We start from the raw sequence: 26,109 nt of genomic DNA, 5'->3' as shown, positions 1-26,109 counted from the left end.
GCAAGTGTCTAATTTGCACCCCCGTTAACCCAAATCTGACAAATATTTTTAAAAATTTAAATGTAATAAGTTTAATTTTACCAAATGCAATATGTTAAATACTTACTATTAACCCCATCAAAATGAGTTGCAGTGTGTTGCAGAATTTGCGTATCTTTAAATTTCGGCAATATGCTGAAATTTAAAAATACAATATAAAATAGTGGACTTTTATATCTATTTATTTATTTTTATTTTTTACATTTTGCACCCGTGGCGATCGCCTCTTTCGCCATGCCTTTGTTCCTTGTTACGGTATTGCGTGACAGGCAGTTTTATTTGATAAATCGACTGTTGTATGTACGCTGTATTGCTGTTCTTTGATTTGATTGTTTCTATACACTGATGATATACTGTTATTTTTAGTAAGAAATATCTATACTTTCTTTACAGTGGTTGCTGTAATTTTGTTATTTTAACAATATAAATTCATTTTTAAAATTATTGTATTACCTTTCAGCTTCTGAACCTTTTGGGCATGGTAAACATTCTGAAGCACCTCCATTGACTGTGTTGGTAACAGTTATATCATATATTTTAGCCATATCATCTCTGTAATTCTGTGGAATCTTCTTCATTTTACTATCTTCATAACTCTGTTTTTGAAATGCCCAACTGAAGATATAGGAATCATTTTGGCTCACTTCAAAACTTAAAAAAAAGAGAAAGGAAAAGCAAAGCATAAAGTTAAATGATTTTTTTGTTGTTGTAATAAAACCAATGTTAATAACTTTAACAAGGTAAATAGCTACAAAATTAGTCAAATCATTTCATTGTTGATATTTTACACATTGCATACTTTTGTGTTTCCACAGTATTAACAACAATGCTCTCTGGGTTGGAAAGACCTAGGTTTGAATCCAACCTATTATTCCAGAAGCTCCCCCTCCCCCCAAAGACTTCATCACCTTCTTGAGGGACATACCTGTCAGAGAACACATGCATCAGCAGACATAATCAACTATGGAAATTGGATTAACTTCCTTATCATTATGAAAAGTAAATTAAAAAAAAAACCAAGTTATTTAACAGAAACAGGCCGTTTGGTCTATGTGCAAAACAAGCAGGATTTTTTTTTTTTAAACCATGAGACCCACAAAAAAAGGTTTGCAAACACACATATTAAATGCTGAAAGGCAAAAATCTAATATTTTCTTTGTTCCAAAACTTGCGGACATGTAGTATAAATTAGGTACAATGCTCCTTCACGTTAAGCCAACTCGCAACATGACATATTCTCATCATTATGATCATGTGGTACTCACTAGGAAAGTGAGTAAGTTTATGGATGTTCCCTTCAGAAAAGGTTACATGCCAAACTACAAAGTAGAAATTATGACCAACTAAAGAGTATGTTGGGGTCTGCACCATGGTATCAGTTGTTGGATGAGAATGAAATTGACCGTGCATGGAAAGCATGTAAGAAACACTTAAATGATGTAATATCAGAATGTGTCCCTAGAGTTCGAATAATAAATAGCATAGGAGCAAAATGGATGTGTAATCTTATTTTATTAAGCAAGAGATTTATAAGAAAAGGATGATGTGGAAGGAATACTGTGTGCATAAGGATGATGTCAGATATGAAAACTATATGGGCCAGGCCAAAAGAGTCATAACTGCTGTATAGAAAGTTGTCTAAGTGTGGGAAAAAAAAAAAAAAAAAAAAAAAAAAAAACTGGCTGTGCAATCTAACGACAAACTAAAAGAATTCTATCATTATGCTTCAAGAAAAAGGGAGAATGAATATGAGAGAATCTCTACTGAATACAGATGGTGTATCATGACAGATATGGAAGAAATTGTTCAAGTAATGAGTGCCCATTTGCTAAACACTATCAACTTGGTGTATGCAACACATTGTGTTAACTGTTACCTCTTCACTGGATAAAGAAGAAACTCAAGTGTATGAGGAGGATTTACTAGAACTGTTGCGCAAACTGAATAAGCAATGGGGACTGACGGGATATCAGCACAGATGCCAAAATTCTGTTCAGCAAACTCGCTATTCCTTTGACCAGGCTATATAATTTGAGTCTCAGAACAGTGAATACATTCTTTACCATTCTTGGTGTAAAGACTGATGCATCCAACTATTGGTATATTATCTCTGGAATGGTGATGGTGAAGATTTCAGAAAATATGGCTATGGATAACATTCAGAAATGGGTTGATAGAGAATCTCTAGTTTGCAATGAACCAGCACAGGTTTACTAAGGGAAGGTTGTGTTAGAGCAACTTGCTCATATTCTATAATAATGTTATCACTGAGTTAGACAAGGGAATGGATACATCATGATACTTTTGAATCATGCTAAGGCTTCTGATAGAATACAGCATGGAATATTGTTGTATTCCATGCTGTATGGAATATTGTTGTATAAATTGAAGAATGTGGGATTGGATTATAAAATATTAGCATAAATAGGAGGATGGCTGACTGACAGATATCAAAACGATGTATATATGGGGGAGGGGTGGATGTGAGTCTGCAAGATTTAAGGTAACCAGTGGTGTATTACAAGGATCAGTCTTTAGTCTACTGTTATTTAATCTATACATTAACGACATTAGGAAGGATTTGACAGACACAGCTATTTGCTGAGGATGCAAAGATTGGATGATTATACAGAATGATGATTAGATAACCAATGTCATATATATATATATGTGTGTGTGTGTTAAAGATGCCAAGCAATTTTATAAGCTAGGTTTTAATCCTTTTTCCCAAGTAAGAAAACAGACAAATAAGTCAAGGTCTGAGGCAACTCATGGTAAAGGTGGAGTAAGCTCTGATCACTTTCCTTAGTATTTCCCTTAATGCAAAGCACATTCCCCTGCGGAGATGTATGATGCTATGCATTAAAGGCAAGGGCCACTACCCAGAGTGGTTTCGACCTTTATTGAGGTCTCGTCAATGGGAGCCAGATCGAAAAATACAAAGGTTGAAGTAATGCAGAGCTTATAAATTTTACCTAAACAAGTTTCAGTAAGGTGCTTTGACTTTATTAAATACTCCAACTTTACCACGAGTTGTCTTGGACCTAAACTACATTCAGGCGCAAACTTGACTTACTCGTCTATTTGCTTACGTGGAAAAAGGATTAAAACCTAGCTTATAAAATTGCTTGGTATCTTTAACATAGTATATACCCAAGGTAAAAAAATTTCTACATCTTACTCTCATCCTGAGATTTTTATTTAATAAGGTCAAAGCACCTTGTGGCAACTTGTTTAGGTAAAATTTATAATCTCTGCATTACTTCAACCTTGGCATTTTTGGGTCTGGCTCCCACTGACAAGACCTGAATAAAGGTCGAAACTGGCTTGGGTAGTGGCCCTTGCCTTTAATGCATAGCATCATACATCTCTGCAAGGGGATGTGCTTTGCATTTGGGAAATACTAAGGAAAGTGATCAGAGCTCACTCCACCTTTAGCACGAGTTGCCTCAGACCTGAAAACTAAGTTCAGGTGCAAACTCGACTTACTTGTCTGTTTGCTTACTTGGGAAAAAGGATTAAAATCTAGCTTATAAAATTTCTTGGTATCTTTAACATAGTATACAGGGTGATTCCGAACTCTTGGATCAAACTTTAAGGGGTGATTTATGGATTTAAGAGGTGATGTATGGAGAATCGATGATCTGTGGTGTGCAAGATAGGATGCCAGAGGAGTGTTTGCCTGGAGGAATGATAGAAAGTGTAGCTATGGTAATTAAGTGAGATGAAAGGGTGGATGAAATGATTGTGATGGTGGGTACGAATGACTTGAGAGGCAGTGTAAATCGAGTGACGAGAGATCTGAGATTCATGCTTGAGGTTGTACAAAAGAAAACACAGAGAGGAAAGATAGTGTGTGTGTGTGTGTGTGTGTGTGTGTGTGTGTGTGTGTGTGTGTGTGTGTGTGTGTGTGTGTGTGTGTGTGTGTGTGTGTGTTACCCAGGTATGATAATGAGAAGCTTAGCAGAAGAGCAGTAATAATGAATAGCATAATAGCTAGAATGTGTCAGAAGAGAGGATTGGAATATGTGGATGCTTAGAGGGCATTTGAGAACAGAAAGGAACTGTATGTGAGAGAGACTGCTTGCATTTGAATGAGGAAGGATGCAGACATCTGGAGAGATTGCTGTTTTCTGAACGAGTCGGTGTGTCAATGCAGGAAAACTAGAATTCCCAGGGTGGATGGTAGCAGGGGTGGCCACTTGTGGGAATGGGGATGACATCAGGTAATACTGAGTCCAGTGAAGTCTGGAGGAGATAATGATAAGTATAGAAGTAGCAATATTTTTATGCTTTATACTAATGCTAGGAGTATCTGGAATAAAGGATATGAATTGGTAGCGCTGACAGCATCAGCCTGGCCAAAGATTCTTGGTATTACTGAGATGTGGTTGACGGAAGATGATATAATAACAGGAATGGAAGTAGCAGGGTACAGCGTTTTTCAGCAGAATAGGAGGGGAAAATGTTGTGGTGGAGTACTGCTTATGATAAGTGGTGACTTATGTCATCTAAGAGTGGGGGCTTTGGAAGGCAGTGACACTAATGGTTTTGAAAACATAGGGTGTGAGGTAGAGGTGGGCAAGATAGGATATTTATTTGAGTGTTGCTACAAGCTAAGGAGTACAGAGGCAGCAGGAGATGTTTAGGCAGTTGAGCTTTGCAAGTGCAAAAAGAATGATTTTATGAAAGATTTTAACTACAGCAGTATAAGCTGGGAAGAGGAAAGTGCATGTAGTAATAAGGGAATGGAATTTCTGGAATTCTTGATGGTTAGATGTCTTAGGCAACATGTAATAGAGGGAACAAGAGGTTCGAGAGTTTTAGATTTGGTTATAGCATCAGAAGAGCTGATAATAAATGCGATGAGAGAGTATGACCATATGGTTTTAACATGGAAGATGAACAGACATGCAGTATCAAAGAAAAGGGAACATATGTGGAATTATAAGGCGGGTGATTATAATAGTCTTAGATATCAACTTGAGGCAGTTCCATGGAGGGCAGAACTGGAACGCCAGGATATCATTAATGCTTGAGAAATGGTGAAGGAATATTTCTTAGCAGCAATAGTAAGCTGTATTCCACAAGAGAAAAAGTGGACACAATTTGGTGTAAAGTGGATGATAAAGAATATCAAACAGGAACTCCAGGTGAAAAAGAGATTATGGAAGAGATATAAGAAATGGGGTGGTGAGCAGATGCATGAAGAATATAAGACTCAGGCCAGGAGAGTGACTATTATAGTGAAGAATGCAAAACTGGAATATGAGAAGAGATTGCCACTAAGATCCAAAGAAAATCCTAGGGAATTAGGGAATTTTTTAGCTATGTGGCCAGTAGGAGGAGAAATGATTGTAGAAGAACGACACTGTGTGATAAAAATGGGAATAGAGTGACTGATGCAGAGGGCATAGTGGAGTTGTTCAATGAGCAATTTATTGGAGTATTTCATCCTGGAGAAGAAGGTTTTCAAATCTGCCCTACCCTTTAACACTAAAGGGGTAGGGCAGGTTTGAGGTTTAGAGGTGCAAGAGGAGAGGGTGTGTATTCGAAATACTGAGTACTCTGGATGTCAGTAAAACAGTGAGACTGGATGGTATTTCACCACAGGTTTTGAAGCTCCTTTAACCTGGCTTTTTAATGAAAGTCTGGCTATGGGAAAGGTACCCAAGGAATGGAAGGAAGATAAGATAGTGCCATTGCATAAGGGAAGTAGCAGACTGGAAGTGTCTAATTATAGGCCAGTTTGTGTGTCATCAGTAGTTGTTAAGGTCTTTGAGAAATTTAGTGAGGGACTATATACAGTGTTGAGCAGATGAGGGTAATGTTATCTGTGAGAATCAACATGGATTTGTTAAGGGGTAGCTTAAGTAATATGATTGCGTTTTATAATAAAGTGACAAGAGCAGTTGATGAGGAAAAGGCATACACTGCCATTTTTTTTGGATTTTGCAAAGGAATTTGACAGGCTGTCACATGACAAGTTGATATTTAAGTTACAGCAGATGGGTTTAGATGTCAGGTTAGTCAAGTGGATACAGGATGGGCTGTCTGATAGGTATCAGAGAGTTGTGTATGGTGGGGCAATATCAAGGAAGCAGAAGGTTACAAGTGTGGCTCCACAGGGCTCGGTACTGGGACCTGTATTGTTTAACCTTTATATCAATGACATTGTCAATGGATTGTGAGAGGGGATGTTCAGTTTTTTCAGATGATGTGAAGCTGCGAAGGACTATTAGTAATAGTACAGTTGTGACGGCCCTGTAAGAGAATTTGAATAAACTAGACAGATGGGCAAATGAATGGGAGTATCAGTTTAATGCAGCAAAATGAAAAGTCTTGAAGTTTGGGCTACATTGATGGGAGGCTACTTACTCGATTGGAGAAACTGAAGGAGGTAGGGTAGACAAGAGATCTGGGGGTGATAATCGATAGAAAAACTGAAATTTCAGGGTAAATATTGCAAAGTGATGAAGGTAACCCAGAGGATTGCTGGAATACTGAGAAGGACACTGACTTGCAGAGATAGAAGAGTTATCATTCCATTGTATAAGACCCTGATCAGACCACACAGACTATTGTTCTCAAATTTGGTCCCCAGGATTTGAAGAGGATAAATTGACTGTGGAAAGGGTACAGAGACAGATAATAAAGATGGTTTCAGGACTGTACAATGTTAATTATGAGGATTGGCTGAGGGACTGTGGACTGCAGAGTTTGGTGGAAAGAAGAAGGAGAGGTGATATGATTGGACTTAAACTGTTGAGAGGCAGTTACAGGGTAGACATTGGGGAGTTCTTTCACTTGGTGGAGAAATGGGAAGGAGCAATGACAAGGGGCCATCCCTGGAAAGTACGAAAGAAGGCTGTGAGTAAGAGGGCGAGGAGTGGTTTCTTTGCATGGAGGGTGATGGAACCATGTAATATAATCTTGCTCTCACCACTCTGTCAGAGTGGTGAGAGCAAGAGCAGTCAATGAGTTGAAGGAGTAGTATGATAGACTTTGTATTTTTTATGAAGGACCTCCTGCGACGTCTCTTGACTGCATGGGGGCCTGAATAATAACAATATTATTATTATATTGGTGGGATTATGTTAGAAGAAAACTAATCAGACTAGTGATTTTGGAGTTTTAATAGACATGAAGTTGAACAACGTTCAAGGATTTCAAATACAACACAGCGAATAACTGCAATGCTGAAACAAATTTTGACAAGTAAAGACAGGAAAGTCATCTTGCTTCTTTACAAGACTTGGATAAGATAAGATAAGACCACTCAGACTATTTATTGCACACAGGTGTGGACTTCTGGTTTCTGGGATTCTGATATAGTGGAGAGAGAGAGAGAGAGAATGTAAAAGAGCATGTTAAAAATTATATCAGGATTGTGGAATACTAATTATGAATACAGATTGAGAATTTGTGGACTGAAGATGCCAGCAAACAGAAGAAAGAGGAGTAATATGATTGAGACTTACAAACAACTTCTTCATATAGGATACCAATAGATGAAATTTTTCATTTTTTGGAGGGTGGAGAAAGGATGAAAGGGCCTCCTTGAAAGTTAATAATGAATGCCATCAAGAAAGGGGTGAGATCTAGATTTTTCTCTCACAGAGTGGAGCATGATTGGAATGGATAGAGTGTGGTATGGGACACCCTTGAATGAGATCCTGACTACCTAGAGGTATTATCATCATTATTATTATTTCATGATACCTCAAAGGAGTCCGAAGATTCATTGAGGGAGGGCACCTACTCTCTGTCTCCACCACTTCCAACCATCTCTCCATCATGTACACCAATGCCATCATTTTTAAATTCAATGCCAATAATCAACACCATATTCTCTGGAAAAATCCCTGAACGTTATAAAAGGAAGCTAGAAGCAAGAGGGGTGAGGAGTGGTTTCTTTGCATGGGGGGGGGGGTTTGAACCATGGAATGCATTGCCTGATAGAGTGGTGAGAGCAAGATCGGTCAATGAGTTCAAGGAGTGATATGATAGACTTTGTGTTTCCTAGAAAGGACATCCCACGTTGAGTCTCTTGACCCCATGAAGGCCTGAATAATAATAATAATAATAATAATAATAATAATATTATTATTATTATTATTATTACCCAAGACCCCATGGAGTCAAAGACTCATCTGGGAGGTCCTTTTATCATATATACACAGCTCACCATACTATGCTTTAAACACAACTCAAATTCTCTGCAGACACCACTCTCAGGCAAGGCAATCCAATCATTTACAACTCTGCACGTAAAAAACCTGTTTCTCACTCCCCTACACACACCCTCTTTATACAGTTTCCAGGGATGACCTCTAGTTCTCCCTGAAAATTGATCTCCAACTATTTTCTGTAAAACCTCTCCAGCATTGACCTATAACAACTCCATACTATCTTGTAGGTTTCTATCATATCTCCCCTCTTCCTTCTGTTCACCAGACTCTGAAAGTTGCATCTTCTCAATCTTTTCTCATACTCGACATTCCATAGGTTAGAAACTACCTAAGTCACTCGCCTCCGGATCCTTTCCAACATCTATTCATCCTTCTGAAAACCAGGTGACCAAATCTGGACACAACAGTCCATGTGTGGCCTAATCAAAGCCTTATACAATGGAACATGAATCTCCCTACTTCTACAAGTCAGTGTCCTGTGCATCATTCCAAGAAGCCTTTATGTTTTCTTCCCAATTTTGGCTATGTGTCCCCTAAATTTCAGATCATTATCCACTATCACTCCCAGATCTCTTATTTCTTCCACCTCCGACAATATATCCTCACCAAGCATAAATTCTGCATCCCATCTTTGTTTTTCAAATTTTAAAACCTTACATTTTGCAACATTGAACTCACATGCCCAATCACTCGATTTATTCAAGTCATCTTGTAAGGCCACAAGATCTTCTCTACTCTTCATGGTTCGTTCCAACTTTGCATCATTTGCAAACAACTGAATATTTCCATCCAAATCTTCACCAATATCATTAATATACAAGTTAAACAGTAATGGCCCCAAAACAGACCCCTGAGGCACACCATTAGTGACTTTCCTTTTCCTGGATATCGCTCCCCCATACACAACTTGTTGATACCTATCAGATAGCCATTCTCCAATCCAATACACCAATCTAATATCCAACCCCATCCACTCTAGTTTGACTATTGTTAGATCTTGAATGAAGAGTTTTCTTTTTTTTTTTTTAGAAATACTTCATTCAGGATATAACAAGTCTAACAAATCAACAAGGATATACTTGTACATAAGTAAAGATTCATATTGTTCAAGGATTTATAAATAAATACTTTTAATGTAGTATTACTCTACAGAAAAAAATAAAAGTAATCTGTTTTGTAAAGTTTAACAATGAAAGAAATATTCTATGAGAAATGTTCACTACGATGTAAGAATAAGAGTTCAAAGTTCATTGGCGTTTGACCTTTGGCAATCGAGTATGCACAGGGAATGGCATGCGCTCATAATTCCCGGAAGATGCTGCAAAAAAGATTGTCTCGCGTGCAAAAAGATCGGTGTCGGGGAGAAAACGTGACACAGTGAGAAGGGTGCCAGAGAAGTAACATAAAAAGGGGTCTGCTCCCCTTCTCTCAGGCCTTTTTTCTTCTTGCCTCTTCTTGGGTTCCGGATAGTCCTCTGCTGCTCGGCATCAACACCCATGGTTCCAGGATCCTGGCCCAAAACATCTTCAGAGATGAGTAGCTGAATACGACCATTGGAACGGCATGTCAGATGGAGACAAGTGGTGAAGGAGCAGGCCAAGCGTGGACACATGATCAGCCTTCCGTAGAGATCTGTACCAGATGATCGCCATGAATGACCACATGTATCAAAATTAAGCTGAGCTGTTTTTAGTCTACTTCAGAGGAATAGACCTAATAATGAGTACCATGTCAAGCCATGTGAGACAATCGTCCAGACAAAGAGCAAATATTTCATAAGAATAGTTAAAGATTAAGTGACGGATATGATGAATTTCCTGAGAGTTGGTAATGTACAACCTTTAGTGTTTCTTTTGTTGAGAAAGGGAAGAAAAGTTGTGAATTAGTAAGCAGGAACATTCTAGTATAGAACTCTTAGTGATTATTTAGTAGCAGTGTGATAGCTCCATGAACATATTAAAGAGTGATTGTATAGATGAATTATGTTATGCATGTTATGTGAAATAGTTAACAAAGTTAATAGAATAACTGTTTTGGAGGAAATTATAGATCGGTGTATTGATGAAAGCTAAGAATTAATCTAGTAGTAATAATTCATGATAAGATTCACCTGTATCGATTTTGGTTGCCATAATTAGCGTTATAACCTAGAATACCATCAATTTAGCTGAGTGTATATTTTTGGATATGTATTCTAAGAATTCAATAAATGTACTTTTGTATTTTAACCCTAGTTGTGACCTGAGAATGAATCCGATGTACCACTCATTTTAAGAATAGATTTGCTTAATTGAGACCACGACTGCAAACGAAAATTAGCATAAGTGATTTAGGTAATTTGATATTAAGTGTATTTGATAGATTGATCAGTCTTGTATATATTCTGGGAGTTGTTGCTTGGTTAAGAGTCCTTCTAACCTAAAGGTATTGGCTAGCGCAGCTAAAACAAGTAAATTTGCCAGTACCTAATTAAGGAGTAACTCCAGATAGCCGATACAATGGATTTGGCTCTAGCCTGAAACAAATCCTTTGTTTAATTAATTAATACATGTGACCAATCACAGGGTCAGTCAAATGTGTAGATAGCTCTTCTACCACAAGTAGAGAAGAACGATCTTAAGTTAGTCTCACATTTTAGAGTGAACAAGACATACAGGTAAAAGCAACACCTTACATAATAAGAACAATAAATTAATGTAATAAATGATACCAAATATCATTAAAAGGGGAAGATATAACACTATCTATTTACCATGTGGTAATCTATCAAAAGCCTTTCCGAAATCTAAGTATATTACTGTGTATCCTTCTCCTCTGTCCAAGGAAGCAGTTCACTTTATTGTAATAAGTAAGTAGATTACTAAAACATGACCTCCCTTTAGCAAATCCATGCTGTCCATCAAAGATAACATCATCATTGTCAACCTAATTCTGGATCCTAGATCTCACAAGTTTCTCCAACAACTTAACCACAACACCTGATACACAGGTAGACCTAGAGTTTGATGCTTGAGTTCGATCACCTCCTTTATGACGTGGCACAATCTTGCCCCCCCTTCCACTACTTAGGAACTTGACCCAGTACAAGACTTGTATTAAAAAAATATGTCAAGGCCAGCATCAACTCCCTGGCACATTCCTTCAGAATACGTGGTGATATATTATCAAGTACCACAGCCTTATTTACATCTAAGTTTGCTCAACTCCCCATACACCTCTTGCTCGCTTACAGTCAGTCTCTCCTTCCCATCATCAACTGTTCTCAATCTCTCCATGAAGTCACATTCACAAGATTGAAAGATCTTTATTATTATTATTATTATTACGGGCGACTCCAGGGAGTCCTTAGACTCATCGAGGGGAGGCCCTAAACATCATGTCCACACAACTATATGACATTCTCACAGTATCTATCATACCTTGCCTTGAACTCACTCACCGTCATAGCACCCACAACAGACTTTGGCAGCTTATTCCACTCATTTACCACTCTAAAAGTAAAGAACCCAGCTCTAACACCCCTGCTAACCACATTCTTTCACAGCTTACATAGGTGTCCCCTAGTTCTCCCACCACCAGTCCTGATCTCAAAAATATCCTCTGAATTAATCCTATAGAACCCCTTTAGCAATTTGAATGTTTCAATCTTATCTCCTCTTTTCCGCCTATCAACTAATTTCTGCAACCCACAAATCTTCAACCTGTTCTCATATGGTTCATTCCATAGACCTGTTATCATCTTAGTCACTCGCCTCTGGATCCTCTCCACCTCCTTCCCATCAAGAAGGAACCAAGGTGACCAAATCTGGGCACAGTAGTCGAGATGAGGTCTTATCAAGGCTCGGTACAGAGGTACAATAACTTGCTTGTCTCTGCTCGTCAAGGTATTTTTCAACAACCAAGTGAGTTGATGAGCTGATTTAGCTACTTTTGCAATGTGCCCCCTAAACTTCATCTCCCTATCCACCAACACTCCCAAGTCCCTGGCCTCATCAATCTCTTGGAGTACAGTTCCACCAGTGTGGTATACTGCTGCTAATCTTTTCACCCCAAAATGCATAACCTTACATTTTGGCACATTAAATTGACATCCATTCTCCTATGAACTGCTCATTAAGTATCTCCACCACACCTTCCACAACAGATGTCTTTATACCATTTTCTCCAATCAATGTTATCCTTCCATAATCATTCTTTCTTTTCTGACTACATAACGAAAGAACTCCTGAGGATTCTTTTTGGCTTCATTAGCTAGCTGCTGTTCATACCTCACTTTGGTTACCCTCACCAACCAAGTCAAAAGCCTTGTCTGGTCTTTGTAGTCCTAATGAATTGGTAATTCCCACTTCTCTTATGCTGCCTCCGTAATGCCCCTTTTCTCTGCATCACATGCTTAATCTCTTTATTCATCCATTTCACACTTACCTTATTTAACCTTCTCATCCTTGGAATACATTTAGACACTGCATCTACTAGATAGTTTTTGAAAATCCCCCCCCCCTGCATTGATCTCTTTTCTAGCTAACTCCTCATTCAATGCTACACTTGCTAGCTGTCTCCTGAGCTCTTCGTAATCACCCACCCACCTTGTAGTTCTACATATGCCCTTTTCTTACAGAGGTCTTCACACTGCTGGCAACCACCCAGGTAATCACCTCATGGTCACTCTCACCAATTGGTGGATGATCTGACACCTCATTTATAATTACATCCTCTGATGAGATGACCAAATCCAAGAATCTCAATCCTCGTGTGCCCTATGTTATTATTATTAAGAAATATTATTATTATAATAAGATATTATATTATTAAGAAATCTTATTATTTCTTAAACAATAATGATAATTACTGTGCACCTTATTATGGAAAAAATATTTATAATATAGGCATAATGCTACACTTTCAATGTCTTGTGGTGCCATATAGACATCTGATTGGTTCCATAATCCTGTTAAAATGAACTAAAAGGAATAAATACAGAATCCATCTTTTTTTTTTTTTTTTAGGTTACTGTCATTTCAACATTCCCTTATACAAACAGAAAATATGCTAAATAGTATGAAAAAAATATCTGATAGGAATTGAGAACTGGTCAGTGTGTGTGTGTGGGGGGGGGTTCGATTGTTTAGGTAAGCCAACAGTTAATTGAGCAGGAAAACAGGGGTGAACAGCATGAAGAATGATCTATGTGAGGTGAAAGTATGCAATTTTGAAATGTATACACTCAGAAGATATGTAGCTCTTTTAATGTATAAGTGAGACAGAGAGAGAGAGAGAGAGAGAGAGAGATGGAATGCACAGAGAAATGATAAAGTGAATGTAGTTAAAGGAGAGAACTAGAGATTAAGGTGCAGAAGTAAGGTTGATAAGACAGGTGAAATGTGAAGGAAGTTGCAGAAGGATGAAAGAGAGAGCGGATTACAACCGAGCAGAGTGAAAGATGTGAGAGTGAAGGCAGCAAACAAACAAAAGTGGGAGCAGACAAACAGAGAAAATGGGAGTAGTTAGGGTGGAATATGAATTGCAGCATAAGAAGGTCATGAGACTATAAAATGAAACTACACAGTAATATACTGCAGTATATTAATAGAAAGTTGACAAGGTTATGGGCTGGTGTAGACTACTAAAATGAATTACAGACTTCCACGAGTTGTCACATTTGTACACAAATGCAAGGACAATCAGAAATATGTATAATGAGTTTGTGTAATGTGTTTCCTGACCAAAGAAGTATTGGCATATCCAAAACTTGATTAAATGAACATGACATAGTGGAAGGTATAGAAATCTGATGAACTATTGATGAAATATAAGAACTGCCAAATATTTTATGTTATTTTACATTTTATCTTGTCCAAAAGGCAGTAAAAACTATTCAATTTTTCTCAAATTTTCAAATGATGGCAAGTTATTTTTTTTTCTCATTCAAAAACAGACAACTGTAATATATATATTGTTAAATACTTTGCCTTATCTGACAACTTCTATCATTCCTTAAAAGGAGTTACGTCTCATTGTGAGAGACTCTCAAAGTATAATTATGTTTATCACAGAGATCTTCAACTTAGCCACTATTCTTTATATGCTACATACCTTTAGCACCATCTGGAGAAAATGGCATGTACTGCACTGTACTGGTGAAACTTTATTCCAAAAGTGGAGAAAGTGAGATCTAGAGTAATGAAAAATAAACGAATAAACTCTAGGAATGCATTTCAATATTGCACCATTTAAAGTTTTTTTTTTTTTTTTTTTTTAATGTTTGGGTGTCATGCCATGCACTGCTGATATCCTTCCCATCTGGCAAATGATACTATGGGACAGAAACTAGTATACTCCTCTGCTGGTCATAATTTCCTATTTTGTAGTTCAGCATGTAACCTTTTATTTAATGGAATATCCATAAATTTAGCAAGATGCCAAGTCAGTACAGCATGATTACTATCACCAACCAGATACAGATCAGTCACATTTTTAGCTTTAAATTTAAAAAGTTATGCAAATATCTTGAAAAAACTGTAATAATGAATTAACTGTGATTGTGCTAAGGAACAGCCACTGCTTTTGCAGCATGACAATGCAAGGCTGCACTTGGGCACCTTCACTTCATTGGCTAACAAAGAAATCAGGCATCTTAACCATATCCTACTCTTTCTCCAAGAGGAGTAAGTCAATCCCACTTGGAAGATTTAAACAGATAGGAAGTTTTTGATAAAAAAAAAGGGGGGAAGTTCTTTCCAAAGATCAAAGTTGTTTAGGTCTTTAATTATCTTTAATAATCTGAGGTTGTGAAACAAAGTTAACTTTTTATTGAAATCAAGAACTTTGCAGTTGTTACAACTGGGATTATCATTTATTCTAGTCAGCATTCTGTGGCAAAAACCTAAAACCATCTGCAAGTTTCAAGGTGGAAATTGGTCCAAAACATACTGTATCTACATGTATGAGCAAAAGAATGTGAAGGATCTGTGGTCGGTCTGGCTAAATGAGAAGAACAAAAATGCTGATGTATGTGAGAAGTGTCGGGATAGGCTGGAGCGTTAAGGAATGGAAGCTGACATTGGGACCGTAGCAGAAGAACTTCAGCGGGAGTTCATGAAAATGAAAAATGACCTTCATCTTCTGTGAGGAATTGGAAGTGCTCAGTAAGGAGATACTGGAATTTAAAACTGAGTTTAATGTGTTAAACAGAGAAATTAGGACTATAGAGATTACTTTAGCTGAAGTAACTAGAACAGGATTACATATGGGAGTGATTGGGAGTCAACAAAATAAAACCACAAGAGGTCTAGAAGAAACGAGATGTCGTGAGAGTGGGGGGTAAGTAAAAGAGCATTGAGTAATGAAACTGGGAGAGTCATGCTGAATAGCGTAGAAAATGAGTCCATGAGTGATGCTTGTGTGGATTTGAATGAAGTTAAGAGTGGTAAGATATATGGTGATTCTATGATTAAGGGTATGGAGAGCGGTATGCCTGAGGAGTGCTTGGCTGGTGGGACAATAGAAAGAGTGGCTTTAGCAATAAAGAGAGGGCATGATGTAGACAAGATGATAGTTATGGTGGGAACAAATGAGCTGAGTGGTGGTATAAATTGGGTAGCAAAAGATTTAAGAACATTGTTAGATATTGTGAAGAGGAAAAGTTAATGGGAGGATACTGTGTGTGCTGCCTCGTTTTGACAATTACGAGTTAAGTAGACAAGCGATGATAATGAATGATATGATTGCAAGAATGTGCAAAAAAAGAGGTCTGGAATTTGTTGATGTCTGGAATGTGTTGAAGGAAAAAGACACTTGTATGCTAGAGATTATTATTATTATTATTATTATTATTATTCAGGCCTCCATGGAGTTCAAAAGACTCATCGTGGGAGGTCCTTTCTAAGAAACACAAGTCTATCAAGACTCATCGAGGGAGGTGCATCTGAACATGGAAGGACATAAGCGATTGAAGAAGTTACTGTTTTTCTGAACAAGTTGAAGTAATTGGGCAGAGAAACTAATATTGAAAAGTTTGAGTGTAAGAGAGAGAAACTTTAGCAATGATTGTATATTTATTGATCCTTATTCGCAGAATAAATTGCAGAAGAGAGGGGATAAAAATCGGCATGATACTACTGAAATTAGTGACTTGTATATCAGTTCTAAGCCGGGTACAAGAACTAGAGGAAATCTGCAATTTTTGTATACCAATGCAAGCATTCGAAATAAGAGAGAAGAATTTTTGGCATTAGTCAGTGCAATCTCACCAAAAGTTGTAGGCATTAGTGAAACTTGGCTGTCAGCAGAAGATGTGGTCACTGGAATTGAATGTGATGGGTACAGTATTTTCAGGGAGGATAGAGAAGATAGAACAGGGGGAGGAGTACTGTTGATGATAGCTGATGTGTTGCAGCCAAAGAAAGTAGTATATCAAGATGATAGACATGTGAATGAGAGTTCATTTGAGGTGGTCTAGTGTGAAATAGTGACCAACGCAACCAAATATACAATTGGATGCTGCTATAGGCCACGAGGGGAAAGGGGGAGATATTAAATTTATGCATCAGCAAATTAGTGCAATGAGTACAGGTTTAGTGATTATTATGGGGAGTTTTAATTATGGTGATATCAATTGGAAGGAGGAAATATCACGTAGCAAAAAGGAAATGGAGTTCATATATTTTCTACGAGATAATTACTTGAAACAGCACATAACTGAAGGGACACGTGGTGTGAGAGTGTTGGACCTGGTCATTGGTTCAGAGGATATATGCATAAGTAAGGTGTCCTCATTACCTCCAATTGGTGAAAGTGATCATGTGGTATTGACTTGGGAGGTTGCAAAATCTGTGGATTTTTCTGTTAAGAAGGGGTATATACGGATCTAGGTTAGGCCATTATAACAAGCTTTGGAGTGAGCTTGCAGCCATCCTATGGCAGAACATATTGCAGGGGAAAGCTGTTAGCAGTGCATGGGATAAAATCAGCAGGTATCTGAGGAAAGCAATATCAGATTGTGTCCCCATGGTCAGGAAGACAAACAAGGCGGGCGTTAGATGGATGAGCAGTAGTTAAACTTGATCTTCAAAAAAAGGGAAATGTTTATGGAGGATGTACAAGGAGAAATGCGATCAGTACACCCATGAGCAGTACAAGGCTCAAGCTAGGAAGGTTACCAGCATAGTAAGAAAAGTTAAATCAGATTATGAGAAGACCTTAGCCAATGAGATCAAGGGGTAATCCCAAAGAGTTCTTCCACTATGTGACAAGTAAAAGGAAGAATGACTTCGGAAGGATAACTTTAGTGGGTGCTGATGGTATTGAGGTGACAAAATCAGATGTAATAGTAGAGTTACTGAGTGATCACTTTTCAAAAGTCTATCACCCAAGTGATGATATCTCTGTACCTGTAGCAATAACTAATGTGAGAATTGAAGCTAAGAAATCAGAGGTATTTAATATATTGCAAAATTTAAATGCAAACACTGCTGTAGGTTTAGATGGAATATCAGCTCGGGTGTTGTGTGAATGTGCAGAGGAATTGTCAACCCCCCCTCTTACTTGGATATTTAACTTAAGTTTGAACTCTGGTATGGTCCCTAGGGAGTGGACATTAGGCAAAGTGGTTCCATTGCATAAGGGTGGCTCTAAAACTGCTGTAGTTAATTACAGACCAATCACTTTTCCAATACTTTTACCACTACTATTGAGATGGTGATTGGTCTGTAATTAACTACAGCAGTAGTTAATTACAGACCAATCATTTTTTATTAATTAATTACATGGCCTCTATAGAGTATCATATCCTGATCCACCCAAAATTCAAGAATGGGTGGATCAGGATATGATACTCTATAGAGGCCAACATGGTTTTGTTAAAGGCAGATCTTGCCTTAGCAATCTATTAACTTTTCATAATAGAATGACATCTGAGTTGGACAAAGGAACTGGATACACAGTGATACTTCTGGATACTGCTAAGGCTTTTGACCCCATGGAACACTGTTACGCAAATTGGAGCAAATGGGAATGGATACTAAATTAGTGATATGGATAGGAGAATGGCTCAGGGAGAGATACCAGAAGGTGGGGTATGGAGCAGCCGAGTCCAGAATGAGGCAGGTGACCAGTGGTGTGCCTCAGGGCTCTGTGCTTGGACTATTGTTGTTTAATTTGTATATAAATGATATAGGAAATGGCTTAAAGGGAGATATTCAGTTGTTTGCTGATGATATAAAGTTGGGTAACGCAATAAAAAATCAAGCTGATGTTGCAAGTTTGTAGGATGATTTAAATAAGCTGGTAGAATGGGCGAAAGGTAATGGATGTCAGTTCAATGTGGAAAAGTGTAAAGTTATGCATTTTGGGATTAAAAGATTATCAGCTGTGTACTACATTGATGGAATAGTACTCCAAGAGATTGATGAGGCTAGGGACTTAGGGGTATTGGTAGATAAGGAGATGAAGTTCAGAGGACACATTGCTAAGGTGTCCAAGATTGCACATAGGATTACTTGGTTGTTGAGGAACACACTGACATCCAGAGATAAAGAGGTTATTATTCCCCTTTATAAAGCATTGATACGTCCACATTTGGATTACTGTGCGCAGGTCTGATCACCTGGATTATTTGGAGATGAGGAGGTTGTGGAGAGGGTTCAGAGAAGAGTGACTAAGTTGGTGAGTGACGTAAAAAATGCTCCCGACATTGATAGATTGAGAGCTTGTGGATTGCAGAGGTTGGTTGATAGGCAGAGAAGAGGGGATATGATAGAAACATTTAAATTACTGAAAGGTTTTTATAGGATTGATGCAGGGGAAATGTTTCAGCTGTGTGATAGTGATGGAAGAACAAGAGGTTATCCCTGGAAATTAAAGAAGAGTTAACAAGGGTGTGAGAACAAGTTTTTTTGCCTGGAGGGTGATGAATGAGTGGAATTCATTACCTGACTTAGTTGTGAGCTCTACATCTGTAAATGAATTCAAGAAGAGATATGACAGATATTGTTTTGCTAGTTTGGGTCTCCCGCAATGAGTCTACTGACCCCCATGGAGAAACCCACCATAATAATAATAATAAAAAAAAAAAAAATAATAATAATAATCTCTCTTTACAAAAATACTGCATCTCTCTTTACCTATCACAAAAATGACAGAAAATGATGACGTCATCCACACAGAAAACATTCCTAATTGTAGGAGAAGGTGTTCCATTACTGAGTTAACTTTGACAGCAAATAGCCTGTCACCTTAAATATATCCTACTCTTTCTCCAAGAGGAGTGAGTCGATCCCACTTGGAAGATTTAAATAGATAGGAAGTTTTTGATAAAAAAAAAAAAGGGAAGTTCTTTCCAAAGATCAAAGTTGTTTAGGTCTTTAATTATACCAAATCTTCAAGCAGTGTTATATGACTTTTCTAAATCAGAAGAAACAGATATTAAGTGCTTGTTTATTAAGAAAGAGTTTGTCTCTCTCTAATGGATATTTACAGATGAAGTAGTCCTTCGCAGGTCAAACTGGAAGCTAGAGTGACTGGAGAAACAATTGTCATGTGGTACAGCAGGCCAGAAAATAAAAGAAGAAGTGAACAGGAATGTATAAAAATGTGAAAATCTGGAAAAATGCAGAAGATATTGTATAGAGATTAAAATGTAAGAGATATAATTAATGAGAGAGTGACAAAAGTATGTTTCCCAAATGTGAAGATCAAGAATGCTAGAAGCTGTTAGTTTGTAGAAAGGAGAAGTAAAAGAGTTGATCATTTTGGGAGGAGCAAATGATTTCAAAGAGGAGAAATGTACAATCAGAGAGGATATTAAAGAGTTATTAAAATAACCGAAAATTAATATAAGTAAAGATTGTGAATCTGCTGCCTCGGTATAATACGACAGAATTGAGAAGAATGGTTATTATTATTATTATAATTATTATTATACACACCTTACAAACTTAATGAAACTCAATATATTAGTTCAGGCTTTCCAGTTCAGCAAAGCATCAAGACATTCCAAATTATCATGTGGATGTGTGTGAGTACGTGCATGCATGCAAGTGCATGTGTACGACCCTGCACGTATGTGTGAATGAATTTCTCAACCTATGGCTGTAGTGGATATCAGACCTATCAAACATCAGCCTAATTCCAACAGAGCAATCAAACCAATAAACAATAACTAACTGAGGTCATCCTCAGATAAGCTTAAGAAATAAACCTTTGAGGATGAAAGCTGAGAAATTACATCTCAATCAAGATCAACAAAAAAGAAAAAAAAAAATCCATATGTTACATTTAAGTGCTGTAGTTACAGCACTTAAATACAATAAATCAAAAATTGTAAATATATAACTCATTGTTATTGTATAAATACCGTAAAAATGCAATGTTATTCAACTGCAACTATAAGTTATCAAGTACTGTAACTATTATTAATACATATATAGAAAAAAGGAAAATCTGTATTTCATTGTTACAGAAAAAAAAAAAAGCAGAACTATATGTGTTATAAATATGTAATCATAATTTTAAAAATAAAAAAAGGATTGAACTAAAAAAAAATATGTAATCAATGTAAGTATCATATCTAATGAAATGCATGTAATGTATGTATTGTGTTTATTCTTGTTGAGAGGCTTATACGCTGGTTAAACCTAATAACTAATATTTAAGGAATTGACAGCGTATACTAGAAATATAGATTAAATAAACTTTAATATATACTTTCCGATATTTCGGCAAACGTCACGTTGCCATCTTCTTGGAACTTAATACAAAGACACGTGCACACAAGTACTACATAACAGCAAATGAGAACTGAAGCTAGGAAGCAAACGTTTTCCTAAAGTCCTGATGGTGCCCCCCTGGCGGGCTATATTGGTGGTTCTTGGCCTTTGGGCTGAGGTTCTGATAAATGTTTCCCAAATTTGGGGCAGTCTCATGCATCCAAATTTGCTGAGGTTTGGCATGTTCCTAAGGGCTGAGGCTGATTCCATGAATAGTCTTTCATACTTGAACTTGCTGCGGTGTATGACTGTGGCTTTCTTCCATCTTATTCTGTGGCGAGTATCCAGAGCGTGGTCTGTAAGCCCAGAGTGGCTGTACTGGTGAAATCGGATGTAATCCTTGTGTTCTGAGATTCTGATGTTTGCTGTCTGCCTGTTTGGCCAAAGTAAGACAATTTATAGCTGCAAGGGACCTGGTATACACCAGGTAGGTCTAGGGGAAGTGGTTGGTCTTTAGTGGAGCGGATAAGGGATGCCAATTTTCTATGTGGTCTGTAACAAGTGGTTAAGTCATGTTTTCTTAAGATTTTGTTGATTTTTTCCGAGGTGCCTCGGATGTAGGGAATGGTGATGGATTTAGAGTAATCTTTTTTGTGAAGGGGAGGGGGTGGTGGGTTGTGGATAATCTTAAGAAAATATCGGAAAGTATATATTAAAGTTTATTTAATCTATATTTCTAGTATACGCTGTCAATTCCTTAAATATTAGTTAATATGTATCGTGTGTAATCAAATGTAATCTAAATATGTAATCATAATTTTAATTTTAATAAAAAAATAAAATGAAATTAAAAAAAAATTATTATATGGGCAGCTCCATGGAGTCCGAAGACTCATCACAGAGACCCAATCTGTCATACCTCTCCTTGAACACATTAACAGAGAAAGCACTCACAAATGACTCTGGCAACTCATTCATAACTCTCCAAGCAAAAAATCTAGTCCTCATACACCTACTAACCTCACCTTTATATAATCAACTTTCAGGGATGATCCCTTGTTCTTGTCCTTCTAGCCAAGTGCTGAAACATTTCCCTTGCATTTTCCCCCCCTTTCCTTCATGCTTAACAGTGATCAGAATACATGATGAAAATTATTGAAACAACTACCATGTTAGAGTAAAACTTTAGTTTAATTTAATATAAACAAAATAAACAAACATACCATGTAGATTGTAGTGCAGCTTGTTTCTATGTATGTATGTGTATACTCCAGATGATGGCCTTAATGTGAAGGTTGACACTTTGAGTGTTTATTTTGGTTTATATTAAACTAAAGTTTTACTCCAACTCGGAAGTTGTTTCCATAATTTTCATGATGTATTTCCCCTGCATCTAACCTATAAAACCTTTTAAGCAACTTAAATGTCTCATCATATCCCCCACTTTTCTCCTATCAACCAACTTCTTCAATCCACACACACACCTTCAATCTGTCCTCATACGGAATATTCCACAGACCACTCATCATCTTTGGGTCACTCGCCCTGAATCCTCTCCACTGCTTCCTCGTCCCCAAGAGACCAGACCTGAACACAGTAATTCAGGTGTGGACATATCAAGGCCTTCTAAAGAGGAATAACAACTTACTTATCTCTACTTGTTAATGTGTTATTCAATAGCAAGTAATCTTATGGACTACTTAAAAACCTTAGCAATGTATCCTCTAAACTTTAACCTACTGTCTACCACCATTCCTAAATCTTTAGCTTCATATATTTCCTAAAGTACAGTGCCATCAATAGGATACACAGCTTGTAATCTGTTTATCCTAATCTTGTAATCTGGACAGATATCTGCAGCAGCCACCCTCTTATCCACATAACCAGTGTCATATCCATCCCCATCTGTTCTAATTTGCATAACAGAGTTCCATGTGGTATTCTATCAAATGCCTTTGCAAAATTCAGCAAAATCATCTTGTATCCATTTCCTTTTCCAACTCAGTTGTCACTCTATTATAAAAAGTTAGTAAATTACTAAGGCATAACCAATCCTTCACAAAGCTATGTTGACCCTCATACAGTATCATATTTTTTATCCACCCATTCTTGAATTCTCTGTTTAACCAATTTTTCCAGTACTTTTACTACCATGCCAGTCTTATAACCTCTATTATGCAAAGGAATTATTTTGTCCTCTTTCCACTCCCTTGGAACTCTACCAGAGCTGAGACTTAAATTAAAGAGCCTAGTCAAATGCATTGCCAATTCCACTGCATATTCTCTCAAAACTCGAGCTGATATCTGATCTAATCCCACAGCTATATTTTACATTGAGATTCTGCAATATCCTAAGAACCTCCAATTCATCCACTTTGTTGCCACATTAGTATCTGTCACATGGGTTAAAGCAGTAACCTGACTAGGATGATATATTCTTGCAAAGTGGTCACTCAATAACTCAACTATTTCATCTGCTTCTGTCTCCTTGTGACCATCATCACTCATTAAGGTTAATCTTCCACAGTCATTCTTCTTGCTACTTGCCACATAATGAAAGAACTCTTTGGGATTTCCTTTCGTCTGCTCGGCTATCTCATAATCTGATTTTGTCTCCCTTGTCATGCTGGTCACCTTTCTTGCCTGAGCCTTGTACTGTTCATGAGTTTGCTGGTGACCTTTCTCTTTATATACCCTCCACAGCATTTTCTTTTTCTGCAGCTGTGCTTAATGATATTACTCATCTATCTAACTCCTACTCAATTAACCCTCCTTATGCTAGGCATACAATTTACCCTGCAGTATTTTATGTCATGATACAGATTTAAGCTTTTTCCTAAGAATGTCATAAGCACCTGCCGTGTAGTTCCAGAAATACTTCTTCTTGATAGAATGTTCGTCATGTTTTTTTGCAATCTCCCAAGTGAAGACTGCATGGTCACTTTTACCAATTGGAGGCAATGTTGTCATCTTTAATATGGATAACTCTTCTGATTCTATGACCAGGTCTAATACTCTCCCACCACTAGTCCTCTCCATCAAATGCTACCTTAGTAATTATCTCTTAACAGGTGTATAAATTATATTTCCTTCCTGCCATATAATCTTTCTTCCTTCCAGTCCATATCCCCATAGTTAAAGTCCACCATAATAATCACTCAACATGTACTCATTCTACTGATTTGGTGATGCATGTCTTCCAGATCATCTGTGTAACTCCCTGGCCTATAATAACAACCAACTGTATATTTTGTCTTAGTAGTCTTAATGTCATACCAGACTGCTTCAAATGAACAGCCAATCTCCTGCTTGTATCCTATTCCTTTTGGCTGCAATTCATCTGCTAAAATTAACAATACTCCTCTGCCCATCCTATCTTCTCTATCTTCCCCGAAAATACTAAAATCCTGCACATTCAATCTCTGTAACTACACCATCTGCTGTTAGCCAAGTCTCACTAAGGCCTATAACTTTTTGTGAGGTTGCACTATCCAATGCCAAAAACTCTTTCTATTGTTCTTGGTACTTCTGGCATTGGTATATAGAAACTGCAGCATCCCTTTAGATCCCCACCCCTTTTTACTTCCTGAATTGACTATCCTATTCAATATTTTTGCTTGAGAGACTAGATTCTACACCTGGTTGTTCTCACACTCACTCACCTCATGGGTGCCTTCACACAAACTCTCCATCCTAATTGCTTAAGTTTTCCTGAATTTGTGTTTCAGCATGCTCAGTGAACAAAGCTCTCTCTAGACACTTATCACCAAAACCATTTAGATGCTGCCCATCAGCATTATACAAATCTTTCTTTTCATCAAACACAGGCCACAGATCCACAAATTCTACATCATTCCTTTTGCACAATCTACATATAGACTCATTGGATAAAATGCCCTCCTCAGTTCGCCTCTATAATAGCGTGATAGGAGAATTACAATCTTCACCTTCTTACTCTTTAGTTTTGCCTCTTGTAACAACTACTTTACATCCTCCCTCAAAGAATACTTCTCACCTCTCAAATCATTTGTACCAACCAAGACAATCATTTCCTTTGACTTAACCTTTTTGCATTTGGATGGCATGGCTAATATCATGAATTTTTGTACCCATGAAACATGATTTTATCATACTTTTGTTAAGTACTCCCTTGATCATTGAGCCTCTATACATAATTTTCTCTTTAACTTGTTTTTCTTGTTTGTTCAGTTGATCTTTATTATTCCTTTGGATCACCTGCTTCTTTCTTTTTTCAGCCCTGCTCAACTCTTTCCACTTCTGCAATTTTTAAATTTTATGCTTTGTCCTATGAAGGATAACATTTAGGCACACTATTTCTTTATTAACATCCATTTCGTTCTCCTCTATTTTCACAGCTGCACATTTAACATTAATAACATAATTTTCCATCTTACTGTTGATATTTGTTGCATTCTCATTACCTAAAAGACACTCACTTTTGAACCATTTAATACATACCCTCTCTCACCAGTTTCAATTTCCTCCCACATATTCTTTAATTTTCTCAACGAATACATTTCACACACAATACACAAATCGCCAGACAACGTGGTCTTTGCTTTCAGTGTTCATCATGCGGGTGCCATGCTGACAATATCACAATAAAAATGTTACAAAGGTACTAAATACTCTAAAAACATGAAAATCGTACACTAGGATACTACAATACACTAATTTTCTAAGGAAAAAACACAATAAAACAGATAAAAAAATTAATTTTACATGAGTGCTAAATTACGACTACTCACAATATAACCCTGAACCAATATATTGCTAATTGATTGCTAATGAATCAATGAGAAGATCATGTGCAGGAAGAATGGTGTGCAGTTTATAGGTGTAAGGAGGGAATTTGATGGATGAAATGTCCTTATATATAGCTGATGGACTGCATTTGATGTTAGATGTTTCAGGAAAGTGTTGCTTACTGAGAGTCTGGATGTGCAAAACCAGAGAAACAAGAGATATTAGAGAGGGCAACCAAGAAAGTGTCTGGCCACCCCTAGCATAAATGAGTGTGTGTGTGCATAGAAATGATTATGCAATGCCAAATGCAATTTCACACCTATTAGATTAATAAGTTCTAATAGGTTGATAATGACATAGTCATGACCAATCTATTAGAATTTTACATTAATAGACTCTAATAGGTT

At 37.3% G+C, this 26,109-nt stretch overlaps 1 protein-coding gene across 1 annotated transcript in view; it reads right to left on the bottom strand.

Moving 5' to 3' along the window:
• Positions 1 to 26,109, bottom strand: part of LOC150108410 (endosome/lysosome-associated apoptosis and autophagy regulator family member 2-like) — a 477,226-nt gene that overhangs the window by 215,652 nt on the left and 235,465 nt on the right. The window contains exon 12 of the mRNA XM_090390460.1: positions 493 to 690. Within this exon, the coding sequence (XP_090246586.1) occupies positions 493 to 690 (198 nt within the window). The remainder of the gene's footprint in view (positions 1 to 492; positions 691 to 26,109) is intronic.

The sequence above is a fragment of the Typopeltis vanoorti genome, chromosome 3 (assembly GCF_054136105.1).
Source record: "Typopeltis vanoorti isolate ZY-2024b chromosome 3, IOZ_Tvanoo_1.0, whole genome shotgun sequence".
Lineage (NCBI taxonomy): Eukaryota > Metazoa > Arthropoda > Arachnida > Uropygi > Thelyphonidae > Typopeltis > Typopeltis vanoorti.
This window is presented reverse-complemented; position numbering and strand designations above follow the sequence as displayed.